A 25,832-nucleotide genomic window follows, 5' to 3' on the forward strand; every position below is an offset into this window, starting at 1 on the left:
ATTTCAACCTAACAAACCATATCATCAGAAACACATAAAATACTTCACCACAGCAAACAGACAGCTCAAACACCAGCAACAGAGGCCACACCATTGATATCGCTCTGATCCTTTGGCTGATACTGTAGGATGCAGAAAGAAAGGCAACAAAACAACATATCTTTTGTGTTTTTCACTCAACAGCGGCCTATAGCTCTGTAACTAGTGAAACACGGTGTAGCATAAAAAATACATTTTGCCACAGAAACAAGGAAGATATATATGGATGCTATCTAACCTGAATACTGGAGATCGTACTCTAATGATACTCATGTAATTCATGTAGTTTATTCATGTTCAGTATCACATTAATTATGGTATTTATTTATGTTAATACATCGTGCATTAAATTCCCTAATGCGTACTGTACATATTATAAAATATGTTTGACTGGGATGAGAGTCTCCACGTCTCCACACCTCAGGCTGCAAGCCCTCACTGGCCCACAGAGAACTAACACATTCAGAGTACTGCAGGGTTTAGCCCAGTTTCCATGCCAGTCCCTCTGTTTCAGTGGGGGCTAACGGAAACCACAGAGCCCTAATAAGAACCACAGGGCCGTGAGTGCAGTGAGTCGAGAGCCAACAGAACGCTCGTCTTTATGACATCAGTGTAGGCGACGTGAGATCTGTCACTACGCTGACTGGTTGGTGTGTGTGTGTGTGTGTGTGTGTGTGTGTGTGTGTGTGTGTGTGTGTGTGTGTGTGTGTGTGTGTGTGTGTGTGTGTGTGTGTGTGTGTGTACGCACGTGTCATGAAACTGTATTCTATGTCTACAGATAAACCACTTAAAGATGTATAATATTAACTGGAAGTTGGATATATTCCTAACCCACAGTTTCGTGAACTTAACTGGTTTAGATTTTTCCTTGCCCGAAAAGTGCACTCTCCATAATGAAACAATAAACCATTATGACAAATGTGTTTGTATATGTATCTTGATCTGTACATATAAAGTATGAACCCATACATACTGTATATAACATAACAATACACATACCATTGTGCCAGTCTGAGCCTCTGTGCTTGGCTGGCTGAACTGGGGGACCGATTACTACCACATGTACAGTATAGCCAGGGAAAAGGAGGAGGGGGACGGAGAGAGAGAGATAGCAAGAAATGGCGAGAGAGGGAGAGAGAGAGGTACACATGTACAGTATAGAGGGAAAGTGGGAGAGTGTGTGAAAGGGGGAGTGAGGGAGAGGGAAAGGTGGCGAGAGGGGGAGCCGGCAGTTTTGACAAACCCTTCTCTCAACACCCTGTCAGTGAATGGAGACGCAGGGCACCAGCCAAACATAACATCTCGTTAATCTTGTCTCACTGACGGGAAAGGGGGTAGAGAGAGAGAGAGATCAAAGGGGATAAAGGAGAGAATGAGGGAGAGTAGGATAAAGAGAATGAAGAGAAAGCGGGAGAGAAAGAAAATAGTAAGGTAGAACATATAAAGATGGTGAGAGAGAGATGCAGGAAGTCTCTTCATTCTGCTGAGCTAAACTACTAGGAGCAGTGGGGTTAGTCTGGGTCTAACTAAGAGGTTAGTTAGTCTGTGTGATGTGCTGTTGAGCCAGTAAGGTTTGAGCCACAGAACCAGGGACTCAGCCACACTGTACATACACACACACACACAACACAACAACCTGTGTTCTGAACGTCCACATACATACACACACACACACACACACCCGCACCCGCACACAACCTCTTGCCCACACAACTACAGCCACACAAACCAAACAACGGGACACCACAGAACCAAGCAGGCAAAGCAAGCCAAGAGCAATCGAGAGCCTCCAATGAGAGCGAGGCATCCAGCATTCAGGGTGTGGGAGCTGACTGAAGATCATGGCCAGAGTCATGTCGAGCAGAGATGATGCGAGTGAGCAGTTAATAAGAGTCATGTCACACAGTGATGATGCGATGGGGCTGGTGGTGACAAGACAGGAAGTTGAGCTTTTTGTCAGGTTTGTCATGGAAACCATGAAGCATGAAAAAGCCAACGGAGCTGAGAACATGCAGATAAATAATGCAAAAAAAAAATTCAACTAATTACAATAATAAAAAATAAAAAAACGTCTTAATCGAAGTAACTCAAGCAAAATGAAAACAAGAAACGAAATCATATCCTGCAAGGTCATTGAGATTGATGATGCTACTAAAAGACCACCAATAATAATGCAGTTGAGGATTCATGTATTTTTCTATTTTCTTGTGAAGCAGAAACGTGTAATTTTAGAGCTGATAGTAGGGGTTTCATGACTAGTTATTTTACAATGATGTATCATCATGACCCTGATTCGTCCTTATAGTGAGAGCAGAATTGAAGGAGGAATGTCATTGGACGGTCTCGGAATTAATAAGTAGGACAACACATAACAATGGCATATGTCTATAATGTAGTCATGAAAGCTCTAGTTTTCAAATTAAATTAAAATGCAGCACATAGGATGTATCAAAGTAAAAACAAAAGCACAAGGATGAACTTCAGGTAATCACTGAGTGAGGGACAGAGTGAGAAAGAGAGAGTGATCGAGAGAGAGAACAAGAGACAGAGAGCGAGAGAAGAAAGACAGGGAGAGAGAAAGAGAGCAAGAGATCGAGAGAGAGGGAACAAGAGAGAACGCGAGAGAGAGCGCGAGAGAGACAGCAAAAGAAAGAGAGCGAGAGAGACGAGCAAAAGAGCGAGAGAAGAAAGACAGGGAGAGAATAAAGACAGGGAGAGAGAGAGAAATAGAGAGAGTAAAGGGACATGGACATGTGTGTCCTTATGGCCAAGGTCTCCAGTCACGCAGTGTGACTTTAAAGTAATGGTAACTTGGTGAATCAACCCCCATATCACTCTTAACCTGAGGGGGAGCACTTGTGTCACACAACCACACCTTGACTGGATTTGGACTTACTTTCTGCCTCGTGTTGAGTTATAACTCCCTCCGTATTTCTTCCGATTAAGGATGAGAGCAGCAATTTCTGGCACGTAGCGAGCAAACATGGCCTACATGCATGAAACAGAAAAAAGAAAAGGGCATGCAGAAAGGGTTCTACCGCGTACAAGGAAAGACAGCAGAACCTTCCGGAAAATACTTACTTTCTCCCATTAACCGCACTATAGGAACCACCATATTTCTTGCGGTTTCCTATTAACTCTATGATTTCAGGGACGTAGCTGGCAAACATGGCCTAAGGAGAAGATGGGAGACAGAAGAAGAGACTAAAAAAAGAGACTACGCCATAGAGGAGGTGGAGGGGGAGTCGGCTGGCGGGCCCTTGAATCCAAACAGATTTCTGGCAAGGGGGGGGGGTGTTTTTCAAATAAAAGTGCAAATGCTGAAAAACTGGGGGGATGATAGTGTCCAAAAGTTTATCTCGTAGTTCTCACTTAGCACTGATACTTTAAAGAAGAGAACAAACTAATAGATAGTGAGATGCGTTGCCCAATCAAAGTAAAAAATAAAAATTTGGGGGGTAAAAATAGGAACGTTTTAATTAAGAAAACCCCAGTTTTTAAGGGTCATGGGTTTTGGGAAGAAAAAATGTAAAGCGTAAATATCGCCACAGCCGTCCAACAACGGTTGATCTGTGATAGGATCTAAAACATCTGGAAATAGCAAAGAGAAGAGGGGAAAAAAACCTATGTGCCATGTTTTGTCCAACAAACACCAATGATGTGGCAGGTTGATTTGAGCAGGCCGGCCTGATGGTCCACAGCTGCAAAACACATTAAGACTCATTTGGAGGGCAGTGGGAATGAGCTGGATGCATTTTGCAAAGTTGCAGCCTCCTGTCCTGTCCGGAGGTACTTCTCTCTTAACTGCCTATGTCAACAGCAATATCCCGCTAGCACTGTTTAGCCATTTTAGCCATTGATAACTCTTTAGCTGCTGAGCTTTTTACTAGCCATTTATCTACCCACTAACTGTTTAGTTATTCACAAAGTGTTGTTTGTAAAACGTTTAGCAAACTGTCTAGATTGTTGCTATCCATTTAACTACCCACTACCTGTTGAGTTGCTTGCTAACCGTTAGCTTTCCACCAACCTTTGAGAAGTTTGCTAACCTTATAGCTATTCACAAACAGTTGAGCTGTTGCTTACTGTTTAGCTGTCGGCTAACTATTGAGCTGTTTGCTAACCGTTTAGCTATCTACTATCTGTTGAGCTATGTGCTAACTGTTCAGCTATCCATGATCTATTGAGTTATTTTATAACCGTTTTGAGCCATTATTAACTAACCGTATAGCTATTCACAAACTGTCAAGCTTTAGCTTAATGTTTAGCTTATCCACAAACTGTCAAGCTTTAGCTTAATGTTTAGCTATCCACTAACTGTTGAGCTGTTGCTTAATGTTTAGCTATCCACTAACTGTTGAGCTGTTGCTTAATGTTTAGCTATCCACTAACTGTTGAGCTGTTGCTTAATGTTTAGCTATCCACTAACTGTTGAGCTGTTGCTTAATGTTTAGCTATCCACTAACTGTTGAGCTGTTTCCTAATAGTTTAGCTATCCACTAACTGTTCAGGTCTTTGCTAACTGTTTAGCCATCTACTATCTGTTGAGCTTTTTGCTAACAGTTTTTATGTTGACATTTTTGTCATTTAGCAGACGCTCTTATCCAGAGCGACTTACAGTAGTGAGTGCATACATTTTCATACTGGACCCACTTGGGAATCGAACCCACAATCCTGGCATTGCAAGCACCATGCACTACCAACTGAGCTACACTCTACCAAATGAACTGTTACTAAGCTAACCATGAACTATTGAGCTATTTCATTACTGTTTTATCCATTAACCTTTTACTATGCCAATATACTCACGAAACCCAAATCCAGGGGAAATAATGTGTTACGATGTGAGGTTGATGTGAGCGCTGCTTTGAGTTTGATCTGGGTTTACAGCATCACCACAATGGAGTAATTTAATGGCACTCCTGATAGGAAACAGACCTACTGCTGCCAGACCTAAACAGCCTCCAGACAGAGTAACACTCTTTCTTTCTTTCTCTTTCTTTCTTCACATCGCTATGACGACCACAGGCACACTCTCAAACAGCTGGGGGTCATCTTCTATTGGATCATATGAGATGGATCGAGCTACAGGCTAACAGTCTAAACTAACATAAATCTGTTTAGCTGCAGAGAGACCCTTTTCCTCTAGGGGGTGCTGTTCTGACTGGGGTTAAATGTCAGAGTGTAAAGAGCTGCGGTCGCTATGGTATCACTCAGGCTGGCCTAGGCCTGGTCTTCCTGCCACTGTGTTTGTTGGAATAGTGGGGAGGGACACGAGAGGAAGGGGGTAGTCCTGAAACAACAGACTGCTTTAAGAAGAACAGCAACAACAGCATTATCAATCTGCTAGTAGCAGATTATCTTATAATTCTACTCTTCAGACAAATACAACCCACAAACTATAGGGAAGGGAGCAAGACATGAGTGACTATTGTCAAGTACAAATATACAGTAGGCTACTACAGGAGGCATTACTGCAATAATACTAATAGACAAATAGCATCAATAGTAACCTAAGCAGGTACTTACAGCACTTTCGGAAAGTATTCAGACCTCTAGACTTTTTCCACATTTTGTTACGTTACAGCCTTATTTTAAAATGTATTAAATCATTTTTTCCCCTCATCAATCTACACACAATACCCCATAATGACAAATCAAAAACGTTTTTTAGAAATGTTTGTAATTGTATTAATATTAAAAACAGAAATACCTTATTTGCATAACTATTCAGACCCTTTGCTATGAGACTCGAAATTGAGCTCAGGTGCATCCTGTTTCCATTGATCATCCTTGAGATGTTTCTACAACTTGATTGGAGTCCACCTGTGGTAAATTCAATTGATTGGACATGACTTGGAAAGGCACACACCTGTCTACAGTATGTAAGGTTCCACAGTTGACAGTGCATGTCAGAGGAAAAACCAAGCCATGAGGTCGAAGGAATTGTCCGTAGAGCTCCGAGACAGGATTGTGTCGAGGCACAGATCTGGGGAAATGTACCAAAACATTTCTGCAGCATTGAAGGTCCCCAAGAACAGTGGCCTCCATCATTCTTAAATGGAAGAAATTTGGAACCACCAAGACTCTTCCTAGAGCTGGCCGCCCGGCCAAACTGAGCAATCGGGAGAGAAGGGCTTGGTCAGGGAGGTGACCAAGAACCCAATGGTCACTGACAGAGCTCCAGAGCTCCTCTGTGGAGATGGAGAACCTTCCAGAAGGACAACCATCTCTGCAGCCCTCCACCAATCAGGCCTTCATGGTAGAGTGGCCAGACTTAAGACACTCCTCAGTAAAAGGCACATGACAGCCTGCTTGGAGTGTGCCAAAAGGCACCTCAAGACTCTCAGACCATGAGAAACAAGATGCTCTGGTCTGATGAAACCAAGATTGAAATATTTGGTCTGAATGCCAAGCGTCATGTCTGGAAGAAACCTGGCACCATCCCTACGGTGAAGCATGGTGGTGGCAGCATCATGCTGTGGGGATGTTTTTCAGTGGCAGGGACTGGGAGTCTAGTCAGGATCGAGGGAAAGATGAACGGAGCAAAGTAGAGAGATCCTTGATGAAAACCTGCTCCAGAGTGCTCAGGACCTCAGACTGGGGGTTAAGGTTCACCTTCCAACAGGACAATGACCCTAAGCACACAGCCAAGACAACGCAGGAGTGGCTTCGGGACAAGTCTCAGAGTGTCCTTCAGTGGCCCAGTCAGAGCCCGGACTTGAATCCGATCGAACATCTCTGGAGAGACCTGGAAATAGCTGTGCAGCAACGCACCCCATAAAACCTGACAGAGCTTGAGATGATCTGTAGAGAAGAATGGGAGAAACTCCCCAAATACAGGTGTGCCAAGCTTGTAGCGTCATACCCAAGAAGACTCGAGGCAGTAATCGCTGCCAAAGGTGCTTCAACAAAGTACTGAGTAAAGGATCGGAATACTTGTGATATTTCAGTTTTGTATTTTTTTATACATTTGCCCAAAATTATGAAAACCTGTTTTTGCTTTGTCATTATGGGGTATTGTGGGTAGATTGATTGAATGTTTAAAACATAGAATATACCTGCAGTGAAGCCGCTCAACAACTACATCACATTAGTCATCTAACAGACTCCCATCCAGAGCGACACACAGAAGCAACCATGGAAAAACATTTTTTTAATCCATTTTAGAATAAGCCTGTAACGTAACAAAACGTGGAAAAAGTCAAGAGGTCTGATTACTTTCCGAATGCTCTTTATACTGTACATATAAAAACAGGTAAGCTTAACAGTACTATGTAAACATTGCTAAACTATCGTAAAGCTACAATGCAAAATACTTTCTAGATAATAATATTGATTAAGACATTGAAAGACTAACGTATCATTTACTAATTTTGCTGTCTGGTATAACAGTTCTATATAGTGTGAAAATGGGGACAGGCGGGTTGAGGGTGGGGGGCCAAAGGGGGGAGGAGGGGAGAGAAAAACGTTGTTTTACCAAACCCCCAAGGATGAAGAAGACCATGAATAGGCGTCCCAGGGTGGTTTTTGCATAGACATCCCCGTAGCCCACTGTTGACATAGTGACCATGAGCAAGTAGACACATTCCCAATAGGAAAGTGACTGGGAATTTTGGAAGTTTTCCCAAGGATCCCCTGAGTTTTCCACCTAAAAACGGGAGCGGGAAAGAGATTTGAACAGGGTAGAATGTCAGTCTTAAGCAAAAACATTGAAAGGATTTTGATCACAACCTCTGAAGCAGGTTCTATATGTTATGTGCATGCAGGTTCTCTAGGTTTGTCTTACCATCAACATGGTCTTAAGAGTCAATCAAGCCAGCATTGCAGAGTTTACACAGTAGCCAACAAACATGTCTTCCCGTGGACTAATGCATTTCCGGCGTGGTTGAGGATGCTGTGACACTACCAAGTACCTCCTCCACTGGTTAGTGCCTCCAGTTCGGAAACAAGTGAACTGAACTGAACACGACATGGTTCTGACACTTAGGGCAGCAGTTTGCAACAAAGGCCCTGCATATAACCTTCTCAACACAAGTTTGATTGAATCTGGCCCTGGTGAACTGTCGTGCTTTCACTCTGATCAGACAAAGCAGCATTTCTGGAACCTTAATATTGAGCTGATGCTGCCATCTAGTGTCAGGAGGTTAGAGGTATCCTCCTGCATGTTCTAATGCTGTATTAGTTGGTGTGTTATTGTACTGTTGGTTGAGCCATTGACATAAATGTACTGACAACTTGAGCCAGCTGTGTGTAAGAAATAAGAGAAAAACTGAAAAAAGGACAGACATTGTTGATTGATTGAGCTGTCATTTCAGTGATAAAAAGGACAGACATTGATCTGTAGTTCTACTGATTGATTAAAGCGCCCCTAACTCTTCATCATCACATGGAAACACCCTCTATTGGCCGGTCCGAAGGCAATCCCTAGCCCCCTCCCCTCGGGTGGCAGCACATCTGAACTGGGTGGGTGGGGGCTATACGAAGACGGCGCCCACCTAGCCTTTTTAACTAACATGCCGATTCCCAAATCAAGCCCGGGCCACTACCCCCTAGAACCTGCTGTGGATCTGAGAGGATCAGATAGGTTTAAGCAATATGGTCATTTTCTGCTTCACCTTGCCTTCAAAAAGGCTGGGGATTTTCATACAGTTACAGGCACTGAACATGTTGTATTTTGGTACTGGCAGAACTATTGCCGTAATGGGCGCTCTAGGGTACCCCAGCAACACGGCGCTCTAGGGTACCCCAGCAACACGGCGCTCTAGGGTAACCCAGCAACACGGCGCTCTAGGGTAACCCAGCAACACGGCGCTCTAGGGTACCCCAGCAACACGGCGCTCTAGGGTAACCCAGCAACACGGCGCTCTAGGGTAACCCAGCAACACGGCGCTCTAGGGTATCCCAGCAACACGGCGCTCTAGGGTAACACGGCGCTCTAGGGTATCCCAGCAACACGGCGCTCTAGGGTATCCCAGCGATAGTTTGTCACAAAAAACCTATACCGCAGTGTAGGTTATTTTTTTTAAGTACATTTTTAGTGCCCACAACTCTATATATTTTGTTCCGTATTGCTTACATACCTATCCGATCGTTTCGGACATACAGGAGTCCCCGGGGGGTAGGGGGTAGGGGTTGGTCAGGGACCCTTCAGCACTTCAGATCTGCCACACATCCAGGGGGAAGGGAGGGGCTAGAGGTTGTTTTCGGACCAAGCGTTAGGAGTTCTCACCTCCCTTACTCCCCCCGTAGCCCAACCCCCCCGCCCAGCCACTTACCAAATGTATGAATCCGGCAGCTGTTAGCCATGTGCTTATGAAGATGGAACACAGGTTCACCAGCTTGATGGAATTGCTGGGTAGAATAAGAACCATAAAAATCTCTCAAAGAGATCCAGACCAGGTAAGGGTGACAGAAAGAGAATAATGTAATGGGAGAGGCTCATCTATTGGGTCTGAGATGGTGAGGCTAGAAAACACCTGGCTTAGGTTGTCAAGTACCGTACTGTCCTGTACATGTACTCTCTGCTCCTGTCATTATTTTATCATTACGTCAAGTTCTGTCTTTATGTCTGGCATGGTATGCCAGTAAGATGCTAAATAAAATGTAAGATGCAAATAAAAAATTATAAAACAAAATGTTCTATTCTTTTCTCTTTCGCTAAGCCAGGAAATGAATGGGACTGTGGGTCTCTAGGGGGGTGGGATCAGGTCAAAAACAAAAATGCAATAAAACCAAACAAAATTCATTAATCTGAAAGGGATTACTCTATTGAACTGCTAAGAACGTACATTATGTCATGACAGCTTTTGTGGAATGCTGTTGCCAGCACTCTAACCATCATCTTGTGTTGTTTCCTACATATAGTCAACAGCTACTGTAGTGTCTATTCTTGCCCTGGTGTAATATGGAACGTGTCAAGCTTTAGTTCAGGATCGGTCTACATTCATCATACACTTTCCCTTTCCCTCCATCTCTTTCTCCTTCCCTCACTATCTCACCCTCACCTGTACCTGAGGGCTAAACCACAGAAAGAGAGGATTACTGTACATTACTCAACGTCTCTGTGTTTACAGTGTTAAGAGCCCAGAAAGGACAGGAGAGGCACGCTGGGCCAAACAGTCATCAAGAGACAACCTCAGTGACACTTTACTGTACAGTCCTGCTATTTACTCAGCCACTACATGGGAAAATGAATGTTCAAATACATAGTGATTACATAACAATTTCAGATGACATGAGTGAGATTCATTGGAACAAGCACAATGGGAGCTACTATATGTAACATTTACACCAGGGAGCTACTATATGTAACATTTGTACCAGGGAGCTACTATATGTAACATTTACACCAGGGAGCTACTATATGTAACATTTGTACCAGGGAGCTACTATATGTAACATTTGTACCAGAGAGCTACTATATGTAACATTTGTACCAGGGAGCTACTATATGTAACATTTGTACCAGGGAGCTACTATATGTAACATGTGTACCAGGGAGCTACTATATGTAACATTTACACCAGGGAGCTACTATATGTAACATTTGTACCAGGGAGCTACTATATGTAACATTTACACCAGGGAGCTACTATATGTAACATTTGTACCAGGGAGCTACTATATGTAACATTTGTACCAGGGAGCTACTATATGTAACATTTGTACCAGAGAGCTACTATATGTAACATTTGTACCAGGGAGCTACTATATGTAACATTTGTACCAGGGAGCTACTATATGTAACATGTGAACCAGGGAGCTACTATATGTAACATTTACACCAGGGAGCTACTATATATAACATTTGTACCAGGGAGCTACTGTATGTAACATTTACACCAGGGAGCTACTATATGTAACATTTGTACCAGGGAGCTACTATATGTAACATTTGTACCAGGGAGCTACTATATGTAACATTTGTACCAGGGAGCTACTATATGTAACATTTGTACCAGGGAGCTACTATATGTAACATGTGTACCAGGGAGCTACTATATGTAACATTTGTACCAGGGAGCTACTATATGTAACATTTGTACCAGGGAGCTACTATATGTAACATTTGTATCAGGGAGCTACTATATGTAACATTTGTACCAGGGAGCTAGTATATATAACATTTGTATCAGGGAGCTACTATAAATGCTCAATGCATCCTTTTTGAAGAGTTGTTACCACATAAGTTTAAATGTCTTAGTATAAGTCTGGAACAGGACTGTAAAATAAAGTGTTACAGCAGTGTCCAGAGAGAGTCTAGAGAGCAAACCTGACCCGAGCTTCTATGTCAGATGGATTCTGTAGATAGTTGTGGTGCTACCGTGCTGGAGTGGTGGCGGTAGTCCAATGAAAGCCCTATACTTACCTTGTTTTTAAGATATTCAAAAACTGTAAAATTTCTGAGAACTGTATCAATCTCAAGGCTCTCAGGAATCTTAAGCCTGAGAGAGAGAGAGAGAGAGAGAGAGAGAGAGAGAGAGAGAGAGAGAGAGAGAGAGAAATAAAGGTTAATAATCAGACATAAAATGATAGTGTTTTACAGTGTGGCCTGTCGCCTATAAGAAGGATATACTGTAATGTACTGTCATGTACTGTAAACTGTGTGTCCTACATGTGTCTGAGTCCAGGGGTTAGAGAAACAATGCAACACCTGCCTCAATACCAGTTTACATAACACCAATATATTCCCTGCTCTGATCTACCGTGTGTGTGTGTGTGTGTGTGTGTGTGTGTGTGTGTGTGTGTGTGTGTGTGTGTGTGTGTGTGTGTGTGTGTGTGTGTGTGTGTGTGTGTGTCCGTGTGCCATGCATACCAATGTGTATTTCTATTCATTCTGGATGGATTAACTTACACTAGTAGTGACTGAGGTTAACAGGGCAGGACGATGTTAAACATTTACTTGTCCAATCTCTTTGTATTTTTGGGGATCTGTTCATAGTTTAATTCATGGTTGATACCAGTGGAGGCTGGTGGGAGGAACTATAGGAGGAAAGGCTCATTATAATGGCTGGACTGGAATAAATGGAACGGGGTAAAACATGTGGTTTCCATATGTTTGATACCGTTCCATTTATTCCATTCCAGCCATTATGAGCCTGTCCTCCTATAGCTCCTCACACCAGCCTCAACTGATGGAGACATCTGTAAACAAAATAGTTCTCTCCTGCGTACAGTGAGAAAGTGCTTGGAACTATCATGCAGCAAGACCATACAACACATAAAACTGCAAGCCTCATCACACGTAACAGCTACAGTACCACAAGTATTTGTATACACGGGCCATGCGGGAATCAAACCCACACCCAGATGCTACCATCACCTTTTCCCCCCCAACAAACTAAGCCATTGGAATCACACTGCAGAGTAAAGAATAAGAATCATAACCACAATGAGAGGCTCCATACCCTTCCCAAACCTTGGTCCTTACAGCATTTGGAGAGAACTAGATAAATTCTTTGAACATGGCCCAGACCCCATGTTCTACCATTCTTATCCCATTTTAAGAGGAAGTGTAGATTGTGATTCCTACTTGTATAAACTATGTTTAAACAGACAGGACCACAGTTTGACTATGGCCCATGGATCTCTATTGTCACCCCATATGGAAAGGAAGCGTATACTGGACGAGCCAGACTGTTTGAACATGACCCAGACACCATATATTCTACCATTCTTACCCCCACAGAGTAACTATGGCACTAGATCTTTATTCTTACCCCATTTGCAGAGAAAGCTCAGAGAGGTCCAGAGACCAAGATATGGTCTCTTCTGCCTCTCCTTCTCCATAGCCATCCCATGCGGCCCCAACCTCACCCTGTACCCTTTCTGAAACAACTCTCCACACGATTTTCTACGCCTGAACGTGTCTCCACAAGCCTCGGAGCGAGGAGCGCCACCGCGTGGACCCCGGTACATCAGAAGCTTAGTAGGGATCATCGCTACCGATCACAGATACTTAGTTATCTATTGTAGTGCGTCAGGTAGTTTCTGTTTGGGGTCCTTGTCTTTCTGTAAAGTGGGACCAAGGTGTAGATCTTCAGTTATAAGGTCCTACAGTTGTATTCTTCAGTTCTAAGGTCCAACACTGTGGGTTCAAGCGTGTCTCAAAGGAAGAGATGAAGAAGAAGTTCTTAAAGGAAGCAATGGATTCAAAAAGATTATTGTTCTTCTTTGGAAGATAGACAAGTTGAGGTTTTCCAGGTAGAATGAAAGAGATAAAACAAAACACCCCCCAAGCTAAGACAAGGTACAACCCTAGTGCCGGTGAATAACCTTCGCCGAGGTTCCAAAAGGTCAGTTTCCACCAGAAACGTGTGTATAGAAAAACCTGACAAAAGGTCCAGAATCAAGCGCTATGCGTGCTTAAGAGAACACCAGACAGACTAAGTGACAGTCAGGTAAACAGACACCAAGACTCTGCACCTGTCTAGTACAAACTGTATCCTGGTCTGATATGAACTGTGATACAGTAGAGGCTCTATCCCTGTATTGTCATTGTGTTAATAATCTGAACAGCCCAAACAGATTTCATTTTGGCCTCTTTGTTGTACCTACAGAGAGTCATGTGGATTCTCAACCACCAATAAGGTGCCGTGTTCAGAGGTGAGGCGTTTTATAACTGCCTGAAGCAATCCAGGGATTTAGAGCGAGAGGTGAAGTAATAATCTGTATTTAATCACAAGTGCCGTGCTGTCACTAGCAGATATCAGATGGGTGGACAGTATCTACAGTACACTGGGATAAAGCGGAATGGAGGTTTGTGGATAGTAATGGCGCCGGAGGGGATGGCTGCCATTTTACGGGCTCCTAACCAACTGTGCTATTTTGTGTTTTTTTTGCATTGTTTGTAACTTATTTAGTACATAATGTTGCTGCTACCATCTCTTATGACCGAAAATAGTTTCTGGATATCAGAACAGCGATTACTCACCTAGAACTGGACAAATGTTTTTTCTTTAATGAGTGCAAAGCGAAGGACATACTGCTTCTCCGAGACCAGGCCCAAATCCCCCTTATTTGTGTGAAGAAAAGACGGAAATACAGGGGGTGGAGATTGGGGTGCCTTATTAGAATTCGTCGCCGAGTGGGTAACCAGCCATCTGTTTAATTGGCCAACGTGCAATCACTGGAGAATAAACTGGATGATCTCCGTTCGAGACTATTCTACCAATGGGACATTAAAAACTGTCAAATCTTATGCTTCACGAGTCGTGGCTGAACGACAACATGGATAATATACATTTGGCTGGGGTTTCCGTGCATTGGCAGGACAGGACAGCTACGTCTGGTAAGACGAGGGGTGGGGGTGTGTGTCTATTTGTCAATAACAGCTGGTGTGCAATGTCTAATATTAAGAAAGTCTCGAGGTATTGCTCGCCTGAGGTAGAGTACCTCATTACAAGCTGTAGACCACACCATCTATATTTTTTTGTAGCCATCTATTTACCATCCACAAACCGATGCTGGCTCTAAGACCGCACTCAACGAGTTGTATAAGGCCATAAGCAAACAAGAAAATGCTCATCCAGGCACTCCTAGTGGCCGGGGATTTTAATGCAGGCAGACTTAAATCCATTTTACCTCATTTCTCCCAGCATGTCACATGTGCAACCAGAGGGTGGGGGGGGGGGGACTCTAGACCACCTTTTCTCCACACACAGAGATGCGTACAAAGCTCTCCCTCACCCTCCATTTGGCAAAGCTGACCATAATTCTATCCTCCTGATTCCTACATACAAGCAAAAACTAAAGCAGGAAGTACCAGTGACTCGCTCAATACAGAAGAGGTCAGATGACGCGGATGCTAAGCTACAGGACTGTTTTGCTAGCACAGACTGGAATATGTTCCGGAATTCATCCAATGGCAATGAGGAGTATACCACCTCAGTCAACGGCTTCATCAATACAGTGCATTCGGAAAGTATTCAGACCCCTTGACATTTTCAACATTTTGTTATGTTACAGCCTTATTCTAAAATGGATTAAATACCAAAAAATCCTCAACAATCTACACACAATATCCCATAATGACAATTGAAAACAGGTTTTTAGAAATGTATGCTGTTACGTTCCCCAGTTTCTGTGATGTTTTGGGTTTGTATGTGTTTGTATATGTTTCAGGAAATGGCTTCCTGGATTCCCATACGCAGCTGATTGGTCGGCCCCATTGCAGATTGGAGCTGTGATCCGCCCTCTCGTCAGAGGATACAGCTGTCTACAATTACCGACTCCTTCGGCAGCTTTAAAAGCCAGTGTTCCTTTGTTAGGAAAGAGGGAGCTTCTTTGTCCTGTGTTGGTTGTTGTTCAGAGACAGTTTTTGTTAAGTATTTTGTAGCCGCTACTTCTGAGGTATGTGTATGCCAAAGGACACTGTGTTTGTGATTTGTTCCCAGGGGGGAAGGGGAAGGCACCTTGGGAGTACTTAGGCAAGAGGCCTGCGGGCATACATATACCCGTAGTACGTACTCTGTCTATGCATACTAGGTAAGACCTGGGCGGACCACCCCCTGTATTTTGGTTAGCGCGCCAGATGGCGTTAAGGTTAGGTAAGTAGTGGGTAGGTAAGTAACGTAGGAGAGGGGACTCTAACTTTTACTTTCTTTGCTTTGGTTCCATCCAGCCCCTTTCCCCCACATTCCCGTGATAAGAAAATAAATTCCCAGTAAACGGTAATATTCTCTGCCTCTGTCATCCTTACTCGCACCTACAATCACATAACTCTTTCACTCCACGGGGAGTTGAGTGTAGCAGGGTGTTGCATTCCCTCCTGCAAGAGGTGTAAATAACATATGCAAATAAAAAACAGAAATACCTAATTTACATAAGTATTCAGAAACTTTTCTATAAGACTCGAAATTGAGCTCAGGTGCATCGTGTTTTCATTGATCATCCTTGAGATGTTCCTTCAACTTGATTGGAGTCCACCTTTGGTAAATTTAATTGATTGAACATGATTTGGAAAGGCACACACCTGTCTATATAAGGTCCCACAGTTGACAGTGCATGTCAGAGCAAAAACCAAGCCATGAGGTTGAAAGAATTGTCCATAGAGCTCAGAGACAGGATTGTGTCAAGGTACAGATCTGGGGAAGGGTACTAAAAATGTTTTACAGCATTGAAGGTCCCCAAGTACACAGTGGCTCCATCATTCTTAAATAGAAGAAGGTTAGAACCACCAAGACTCTTCCTAGAGCTGGCCGTCCAGCCAAACTGAGCAATCAGGGGAGAAGGGCCTTGGTCAGGGAGGTGACCAAGAACCCAATGGTCACTCTGACAGAACTCTAGAGTTCCTCTGTGGAGATGGGAAAACCCTCCAGAAGGACAACCATCTCTGCAGCCCTCCACCAATCAGGCCTTTATGGTAGAGTGGCCAGACGGAAGCCACTCCTCAGTAAAAGGCACATGACAGCCTGCTTAGAGTTTGCCAAAAGGCACCTAAAGACTCTCAGACCATGAGAAACAAGATTATCCGGTCTGATGAAACCAAGTTTGAACTCTTTGGCGTTGGAAGGTTCACCTTCCAACCCGACAACACAGGTATGGCTTCGGGACAAGTCTCTGAATGTCCTTGAGTGGCCCAGCCAGAGCCCGGACTTAAACCCGGTCTAACATCTCTGGAGAGACCTGAAAATAGCTGTGCAGCACCACTCCCCATCCAACCTGACAGAGCTTGAGATGATCTGCAGAGAAGAATGGGAGAAACTCCCCAAATACAGATGTGCCAAGCTTGTAGCATCATACACAAGAAGACTCGAGGCTGTAATCGCTGAAAAAAGGTACTGAGTAAAGGGTCTGAATACTTACGTAAATTTGATATCTCAGTTTGTATTTTTTTATACATTTGCAAAAATGTCTAAAAACCTGTTTTTGCTTTGTCATTATGGGGTATTGTGTGTAGATTGATGAGCGGGAAAAACAATTTAGAATAAGGCTGTAAAGGGTAGAAGCTGTTAATGAGCCTTTTGGACCTAGACTTGGCGCTCCGCTACCACTTGCCATGCGGTAGCAGAGAGTCTATGACTTGGGTGACTGGAGTCTTAGAAAAATGTTCCACGATCAGCCTCTTTTGTCTTGCTTACGTTGAGGGAGAGGTTGTTGTTCTGGTATCACACTGCCAGGTCTCTGACCTCCTCCCTATAGGCTGTCTCATCGTTGTCGGTGATCAAGCCCACCACTGTTGTGTCGTCAGCCAAGCCATAAGACTGCTGAACAATTAATCAAATGGCCACCGGACTATTTACATTGACACCCCCCCCCCCCCCCTTGTTTTTACATTGCTGGTACTTGCTGTTTATTATCTATGTAGTCACCTCACCCCTACCTACATGCACAAATTACCTCGACTAACCTGTATCCCCGCACATTGACTCGGTACCGGTACCCCTGTATATAGCCTCGTTATTGTTATTTTATTGTGTTACTTTTTATTTTTTAAAATGGACTTTAGTTTATTTAGGAAATATTTTCTTAACTCTATTTCTTGAACTGCATTGTTGGTTAAGGGCTTGTAAGTAAGCATTTCACTGTAAGGTCTACACCTTACAAATACATCTTGATTTGATTTGTATTGACTTCAACTCAGAGCAATAGAGCCATCTGTACTACTGAAGAGGTACAGAAAGAGGACAGGAGTGATCAAATCGCTCTGGGTAGTTGGAGGAGCCACATCGAATCCGAACTCATGTCAACAACAACACTTAGTATTCCCGAAGCTAACGTGCTAACCATTTCCCTACCAAGACCATTGGTTCTTGTTGGGCAAGTGCAACACTAGGTTTTAGGGCAAGTGACGTCACTGCATGATGGCTACTAGCATATGCTAAATAGCCCGCATCTGCTACACATGCAACAACACTGCATGTAACATAATCCAAATCTGTGGGTATGTGCACTGCCAAGCCCCCTCCCCTCTGTCACGTGACTGACAGTAGAAACACACACTGGAGCCTTTTATCAATCAGCTGCCTAGGCATGACCATGTTTCAACACGGATAATACCCTGTCCAGCCAGTAAGGATTATAGCCCCCCCGCACACACACACACACTAGAGGACTAAGGGGAATACACACACAGATACTGTACTAGAGTCAGTAAGCAGAGCACAAGGCTTCAGAGATCAAAACAGACAGTATACTAACATCACCAGCAGAGGGCAGTAGTGATGTGGATATGTCATTTGGCGAGATATGGATGGTACATTGGCTCCAGTAGTCTGTGTGTGGAAGTAATATGGGATATTATGTAATATGGCTTTAATTTTAAAAGCGGGGTTGAGCTTTTACAACACTGCTTATACCTTCTTCTATGAGGGCATTTGCATGTATTTTGTTTTACCCTGACATCGTATTATAAGCTCTATATAGTTACTCCTATTTTTCCACAGGACCCTACACTACCCTATATCATTTCAAAGCTGCCTTACCATCCTCCGCAAGCTCTGTTCTTTCTACAGTGAAGCCCTAGTAGGACTGAAATGACTTGTGTAGATGGGGTGGAAGGGTTGGGGCTCTGGAGCTAACAGCAAGCTAGCATCTTTCAAAGCGCTAATCAGAGGAGGCTGGTGAGGGGAAGACGGTTCACAAAAAATGAACGGATGTGTTTGAGACCATTCCATTAATTCCGTTCCAGCCATTACTATGAGCCAGTCCTCCCCATTTAATGTGCCACCAGCCACCACTACAGCTAATCAACACCACTAGCCTGGCTATGGCCCTCTCTCTCAAGGGAGGGACACCCACTTCAAGTCATTTAAGAAGATGGTGTCTTACTTCCAGGAGGAACACTGCATGTCCTTTTACATTAGCCACACGTTTCTCTACCCTCTTAATTAACGGCCAAATTGCAAAATGGGAATGAACATTACTGTGAAATGACAAATACATAGAGTAGGATAGATAGAGAATTTTCTCCTGTGGCTCAGTTGGTAGAGCATGATGCTTGCAACACCAGGGTTGTGGGTTCGATTCCCACGGGTACCAGTGTGAAAATAATCAACATTTATGCACTCACTACTGTAAGTCGCTCTGGATAGGAGTGTCTGCTAAATGACTAAAATGTTGAATAGAGCAGAGCTACTGCAGTGCAGAACCTCTTCATTTTATTTTCAGTAATGGAGTCCAGTGGTTCTCTTGTTTAAGAAAACCAGTGGAAGTTTCTCAGGCAGTTCCGTGAGAACAACTGGTAGTGTGTGTGTGAGTGTGTGTGTGTGTGTGTGTAACATAGCTTTTAGTCACAGAGAGAGAGAAAACTGAATGAGTTAAAACTGTTAACACTGTCATTGTTTGCCTCTCCAACAGACGACAAAACAGAATTAGTGAGATGGAAATAGTATTGATGTCCATCAAGACAAAGACAAATCACTGATTATGGATCCATCTCTATTGATTACAGTCAAGCCATTACAATTCTGTCAACGTCCCTTCTCACTGGATCTCAACTCAATAGAGATGGACATGTGAGGACATGTCACCAACCACTGGACAGATTATTCATACATGTTGGATCTAGATGTAACATCTACCTGATAACACATCTACAGTAGCAGATCTATCATTACACTTTCTATCTATAGTCATTGGATTCTGTCCTGTCATCAATCATTGTCATGTTGCTAGAATTTGACACGTTTCTTATTTCCTGCAAACCTCTGATTTGTGTCCAGTACCAGCTCATCCTAATAATAACCTGGCCTAATACATTTACATCGTCATTTTAGTTATTTAGCAGGCGCTCTTATCCAGAGCGACTTACAGTTGGTGCATTCATCTTAAGACAACTAGGTGGGACAACCACATATCACAGGCATAGAAAGTACATTTTTCCTCAGTAATGCAGCTATCAGTAGAGTCAGAACTAGAAGGGGGGGTCAAGTGCAAGGGGTGGTTAACATGTTGTTTGTTTTGGGGGGGGTTGGGGGGGCGGGGGTCATGGTGAGGAGAAGGATTATTTAAGATACTGTTTCAGATGTTTTCGAAAGATGGGTAGTACCCTGCTTAATACCCTGTACCCTGCCTAATACCCTGTCCCCAGCTAATAATACCCTGTACGCTGCCTAATACCCTGTACCCTGCCTAATACCCTGTCCCCTGCATAATACCCTGTCCCCAGCTAATAATACCCCCTGTGATATCAACCAGTTGATAATGGAGAGTTTGGCCTATGTGTTATGGCACAATAGCACAGTGTAGGCCAATCACACACACACACACACACACACATACATTATGGCACAGTATATTGTAGTGTGGACCCAGTCAATGGATCGCTGGGACAGTAATATCTGTTGCTACGTAATGTGACGTACACAAATATGCATGGTCATTTTTGAAATGTTTTATTTAGTTTGTTATTTTATGGAGCCATCCCTTGTATAATTTTGTAGGCCTCCCAGGTACTGAATTTTGCATTGAAAGTAATGTATATATTTACTGTCGCTAGGGGGAGCTGTGACGTCAATGGGGAGCGTTAGTGGGATCTGAGGTCTTGGATGTTGCTTCTTCAATCTTGGGAAATGCCTAATACTGAACACTACACTATCTTTTCTCCATCTCATCATTCCACTCTGTTAATTCAGGTATGTAATGCGCAAAAGTGCAATATGACTCATGAAATATTGAGATAACATGGTTAACTACATAGTCCATGAGTTTGGTGATGTTTGAAGGCAACTGAAGGAAGTTTAACTGAGTGAAAAACTGGTTGGTATTTTCCACATTATAAGTAATGGGGGTTTGCTAGGTTGCTAATGGTTTATATGTAAGAAAAGGGAATAAGACTTTTTTCAACAAGGTTTTTAGCTCCTATTTGTTTTATTTCCAATGAACAAAGGCTCAGTTTACTTCAGGAAATATATGTAAATATGCGATGTGACTATAAAATGTGCTCACATGTTGATGGTTTAGAATGTAATGGTTGTAGCATTGTTTAGCACAGCCTCCAGTCATTTGTAGCTTTATGGAAATTGACACTGCTAGTACAGTGAGCTAGGTATAATGTAATGTAGCCTCTTATGGTACAATTTCATGGTTTTACATGCCAAATAGCTTTTGTTGCTAGATGCTAAATACTACTGATTGAATAGCCTCAGATTCAAATCAAATCAAATTTTATTTGTCACATACACATGGTTAGCAGATGTTAATGCGAGTGTAGCGAAATGCTTGTGCTTCTAGTTCCAACAATGCAGTAATATCCAACGAGTAATCTAACCTAACAATTTCACAACAATTACCTCATACATACAATATGCACTATTAATTTAGCTATAGCGAGAGAGGTAAAAGGTGAATGTGTAGATGTATGGAGAATTTTGATACACAAAATGGAATGTGAAAAGACTTATACTACAATGCAGTTGTAATGTATAATTGATTTTGACAAAATAAAAAAAGTTTCACAAAAAAAAAACTTGGAGTATGCCTAATACTGAACCCTACTAACTTTGCTCCATCTCATCATACCACCCTGTCAATTCAGGTCAGTTATCTGCTGACCACGTCTCAGTCCGAGGCATTTAACAGTAACACACCCTTAAAACACGCAATCACACGGCAATAAACACACATGCAATACACGCTAGTGCAAACACACATTCTATTTCACACGTGGTGTGTGTGTGGGACCGTATCAAATCAGATGACCCTGAAATACACTATCTGACGCACAGAAAGCCTCAACCCTCCTCTATGCAAACACAAACCCAGTGTGACGCGAGTGGGCTTTTCGAGGGTGTATTCTTCTGTGCTATCTGACACATTCTCAGTGGTAAAATTATACTTTTTTTCCATCTCACTGGCTTCCCCAGTATGAATAGATGTTAGATAAATAAATACATAATTTATGAATGCATATTCATGGTGAGTAGAGGGAAATCTAGGCCATCCTCCCAGTTGCCTTTTCAAATACCTCCAGAAATAGGGGGCTGGTTAGACCCAGATAGTAGGATTCAGGATTCATTGCAGAGGAGAGCTACCTCCCAGTAAACAATCTGGTTACTTCTGCATTCCAAGAACGTTTGTAGGGACCTTCTCAAAAAGTTAAAATGGCAACTTCTTATTTATTTCTCTTTATTTCTATGAACTACAAAAATCTCTGAAACTGGAAACACTTATCTCCCTCACTAGCTTTAAGCACCAGCTGTCAGTGTACATAGCCCATCTATAATTTAGCCCAAACAACTACCCCTTCCCCTACTGTATTTATTTATTTTGCTCCTTTGCACCCCATTATTTCTATTTCTACTTTGCACTTTCTTCTACTACAAATCTACCATTCCAGTGTTTTACTTGCTATATTGTATTTACTTTGCCACCATGGCCTTTTTTGCCTTTACCTCCCTTATCTCACCTCATTTGCTCACATTGTATATAGACTTATTTTTCTACTGTATTATTGACTGTATGTTTGTTTATTCCATGTGTAACTCTGTGTTGTTGTATGTGTCGAACTGCTTTGCTTTATCTTGGCCAGGTCGCAATTGTAAATGAGAACTTGGTCTCAACTTGCCTACCTGGTTAAATAAAGGTGAAATAAATAAATAAAATAAACATTTCTGAATAAAATTGCCAACTTCAACATTTTTACCAAATTGGTACTCCATTGTAACCTTCCCTGATGTCACAGAAACTGTCACGACTTCCGCTGAAGTCGGGTCCTCTCCTTGTTCGGGCGGCGCTCGGCGGTCGGCGTCGCCGGTCTTCTAGCCACCATCGATCCACTTTTTATTTTCCATGTGTTTTGTCTTGTTTTTCCTCACACCTGGTTTCAATTCCCTCAATCACTTGTTGTGTATTTAACCCTCTGTTCCCCCCATGTCTTTGTGTGGGATTGTTTATTGTAAGTGCTTGTGCACGTGTTGATTGGTGCGCGATGGGTTTTTGTACCCATATCTTGTTATTTTTATGCCGTTGGTTTTGCTATTAAACTGCTCCGGCTATTACCAAGTTCTGCTCTCCTGCGTCTGACTTCCCTGCCACCGGTTACGCACCCCTTACAGGAACGTTCACTGTTGGCTGGTCTCTAACTGTTTTTTACATCAGACTACAGACTACCGTTTTAATGTATGGCAAAGCAGAGAATGGCTAATTATTAAATCCAGTCTGTCATAGACCACCATTTCAACCTTTTTCATCATTCTACAGCTAGTTAACGCTAACAGTAGCATCCCCACGCTACTGCTGCATAGCCTACTGAGAAAAATAAGCCATTACACAATCCAGACCATTGTATGTTTCCCAGGCTGCACCTATTGTTAAATGTGGAGGACACTGCACGGAGAAGGTCCAATAGATGTGAATTTAGAAGTGTCATGACACCATATTCATCATATTTCAGGTACAATACTTCATCACAGAAAGACTTCTGTCACACTGCTCTAAGTCACTGAGTCATTGTAGAGAGATGGAGAGAAATATAGAGAGGGAGAGTGAAAAAGGTCAATTCTTACCCAGCCAGCTCCTATTCAAGTAGACCGATACGAAGACAGGAGGAACAGTGAAGAAGTCCACCACTGAGTTGACCTCCAGCCAGAACCACAGCTTATCATTGGCTGCTATGAACTGAAGAAGAAATAGAACGGTAACACTTCACTTAAAGCCTGGAAAACAAAGAAGACTACACTCTAAGGTCCTTTAAAAAGCTACTTTATGTCAAATGTCAATAAATAAACTCTGCTTCATGTTTTCTTTCCTTGCTTACTTCATAGTATCGCAATACTGGTATTGTGACAACCCTAATTGATGCAGTTATAATGTGTTATAAGACTTAACTTTGTTTGCTATGAACTAAGGGGAGACAAATTCATGTTGGTAAAATTTTCCTTTAAGTCCATGCTGCAGGTTACATTTGTTACCAACATGAATTCTTGCTTCTATATCTTGCCTCAGTTCACAGTACAATGACTTATGATGCCATTATAATGCATTAAAACAGTTATCGTGAGCATGTATGACCGCTTTGTAATGCACTATTATCATCTTATAAAGATCACGACAATGAAAAAATGTCAAGTCTATCTAATCCTCGTATTATATAGAGGTCATGCATAGTTCATGTTTTATTTTTAACCTTATCAATATAGCAACACAATACATGCATTTTAATTTCATATACTGTATCTAAAGAGTACCTTGGAATCTAACATACTGAACTAAAGTTGCCAGTAGAACAGTTCAGTTCTATAAAACATAACGACCAGGCTAGGGCCAACCTCTTGATCAGTTTCCCGGCATCGTCCCCTGACATACAGCATGTTGTTTGTGAATAGATCTTAGTCAGTGATGTGATTCATGTGGAGTCGTGACTGCCATAAGCAGCTTAGGACTTTATTTATTAATTGAGGGTTTCAGGCAGAGAGAGAGAGAGAGAGAGAGAGAGAGAGAGAGAGAGAGAGAGAGAGAGAGAGAGAGAGAGAGAGAGAGAGAGAGAGAGAGAGAGAGAGAGAGAAGAGAGAGAGAAGAGAGAGGGAGAGAGAAGAAAGAGGAGAGAGAAGAGAGAGAAGAGAGAAAGAGAGAGAGAGAGAGAGAGAGAGAGAAGAGAAGAGAGAGAGAAGAGAGCGAGAGAGAGAAGAGAGAGAGAGAAGAAAGAGAGAGAGAAGAGAGGAGAGAGAGAAGAGAGAGGGGAGAGAGAAGAGAGAGGGGAGAGAGAGAGAGAGAGAGAGAGAGAGAAAGAGGGGGAGAGAAAGAGGAGAGAGGGGGGAGAGAGAGGAGAGAGAGAGAGAGGAGAGAGGGGAGAGGGGGAGAGAGAGAGAGAGAGAAGAGAAGAGAGAGAGAAGAGAGAGAGAGAGAGAGAGAGAGAGAGAGAGAGAGAGAGAGAGAGAGAGAGAGAGAGAGAGAGAGAGAGAGAGAGAGAAGAGAGGAGAGAGAGAGAGAGGGAGAGAGAGAGAGAGAGAGAGAGAGGGGAGAGAAAGAGGAGAGAGGGGAGAGAGAGAGGAGAGAGAGAGAGAGGGGAGAGGGGGGAGAGAGAGAGGGGGGGGAGGGGGAGATAGAGGTAGGTAGGTAGGTAGGTAGGTGGGTAGGTAGGTGGGTAGGTAGGTAGGTAGGTAGGCAGGTGGGTGGGTAGGTGGGTGGGTAGGTAGGTAGGTAGGTAGGTAGGTAGGTAGGTAGGTAGGTAGGTAGGTAGGTAGGTAGGTAGGTAGGTAGGTAGGTAGGTAGGTAGGTAGGTAGGTAGGTGTGGTAATAGGGCTTTAGTACTTACCCGTAGCCCAAAGTAGAGGAGGAAGAAGACATTGAAGAACATGTCGATCTGTAACGTGAAATCTTTGTAGAAATTCTGACAGGATTCTATGGGACTGTGAAAGAGAGAGAAAAGGAAGAAATCGTCACATTAATAGTCATACTCTACTACAATAATATATGTCACATTAATAGACATACTCTACTACAATAATATATGTCACATTAATAGACATACTCTACTACAATAATATATGTCACATTAATAGACATACTCTACTACAATAATATATGTCACATTAATAGACATACTCTACTACAATAATATATGTCACATTAATAGACATACTCTATTACAATAATATATGTCACATTAATAGACATACTCTACTACAATAATATGCGTCACATTAATAGACATACTCTATTACAATAATATATGTCACATTAATAGACATACTCTACTACAATAATATGCGTCACATTAATAGACATACTCTATTACAATAATATATGTCACATTAATAGACATACTCTACTACAATAATATGCGTCACATTAATAGACATACTCTATTACAATAATATATGTCACATTAATAGACATACTCTACTACA

The 25,832-nt window shown here is 42.6% G+C and overlaps 1 protein-coding gene across 30 annotated transcripts in view; it reads right to left on the bottom strand.

Moving 5' to 3' along the window:
* Positions 1-25,832, bottom strand: part of kcnma1a (potassium large conductance calcium-activated channel, subfamily M, alpha member 1a) — a 260,694-nt gene that overhangs the window by 73,348 nt on the left and 161,514 nt on the right. For all 30 annotated transcript variants that reach the window (XR_006770679.1, XM_045722188.1, XM_045722190.1 and 27 more), the window contains exons 4-9: positions 25,238-25,331; positions 23,490-23,601; positions 11,411-11,486; positions 9,318-9,393; positions 7,520-7,690; positions 3,121-3,212 (exon numbers count right to left, since the gene is read on the bottom strand). Coding sequence is in view for 29 of the 30 variants with exons in the window: in XM_045722188.1 (XP_045578144.1) it covers positions 3,121-3,212; positions 7,520-7,690; positions 9,318-9,393; positions 11,411-11,486; positions 23,490-23,601; positions 25,238-25,331 (621 nt within the window). In the remaining variant the exon portion in view is untranslated. The remainder of the gene's footprint in view (positions 1-3,120; positions 3,213-7,519; positions 7,691-9,317; positions 9,394-11,410; positions 11,487-23,489; positions 23,602-25,237; positions 25,332-25,832) is intronic.

This window comes from Salmo salar, chromosome ssa01 (assembly GCF_905237065.1).
Source record: "Salmo salar chromosome ssa01, Ssal_v3.1, whole genome shotgun sequence".
Taxonomy (NCBI): Eukaryota; Metazoa; Chordata; class Actinopteri; order Salmoniformes; family Salmonidae; genus Salmo; species Salmo salar.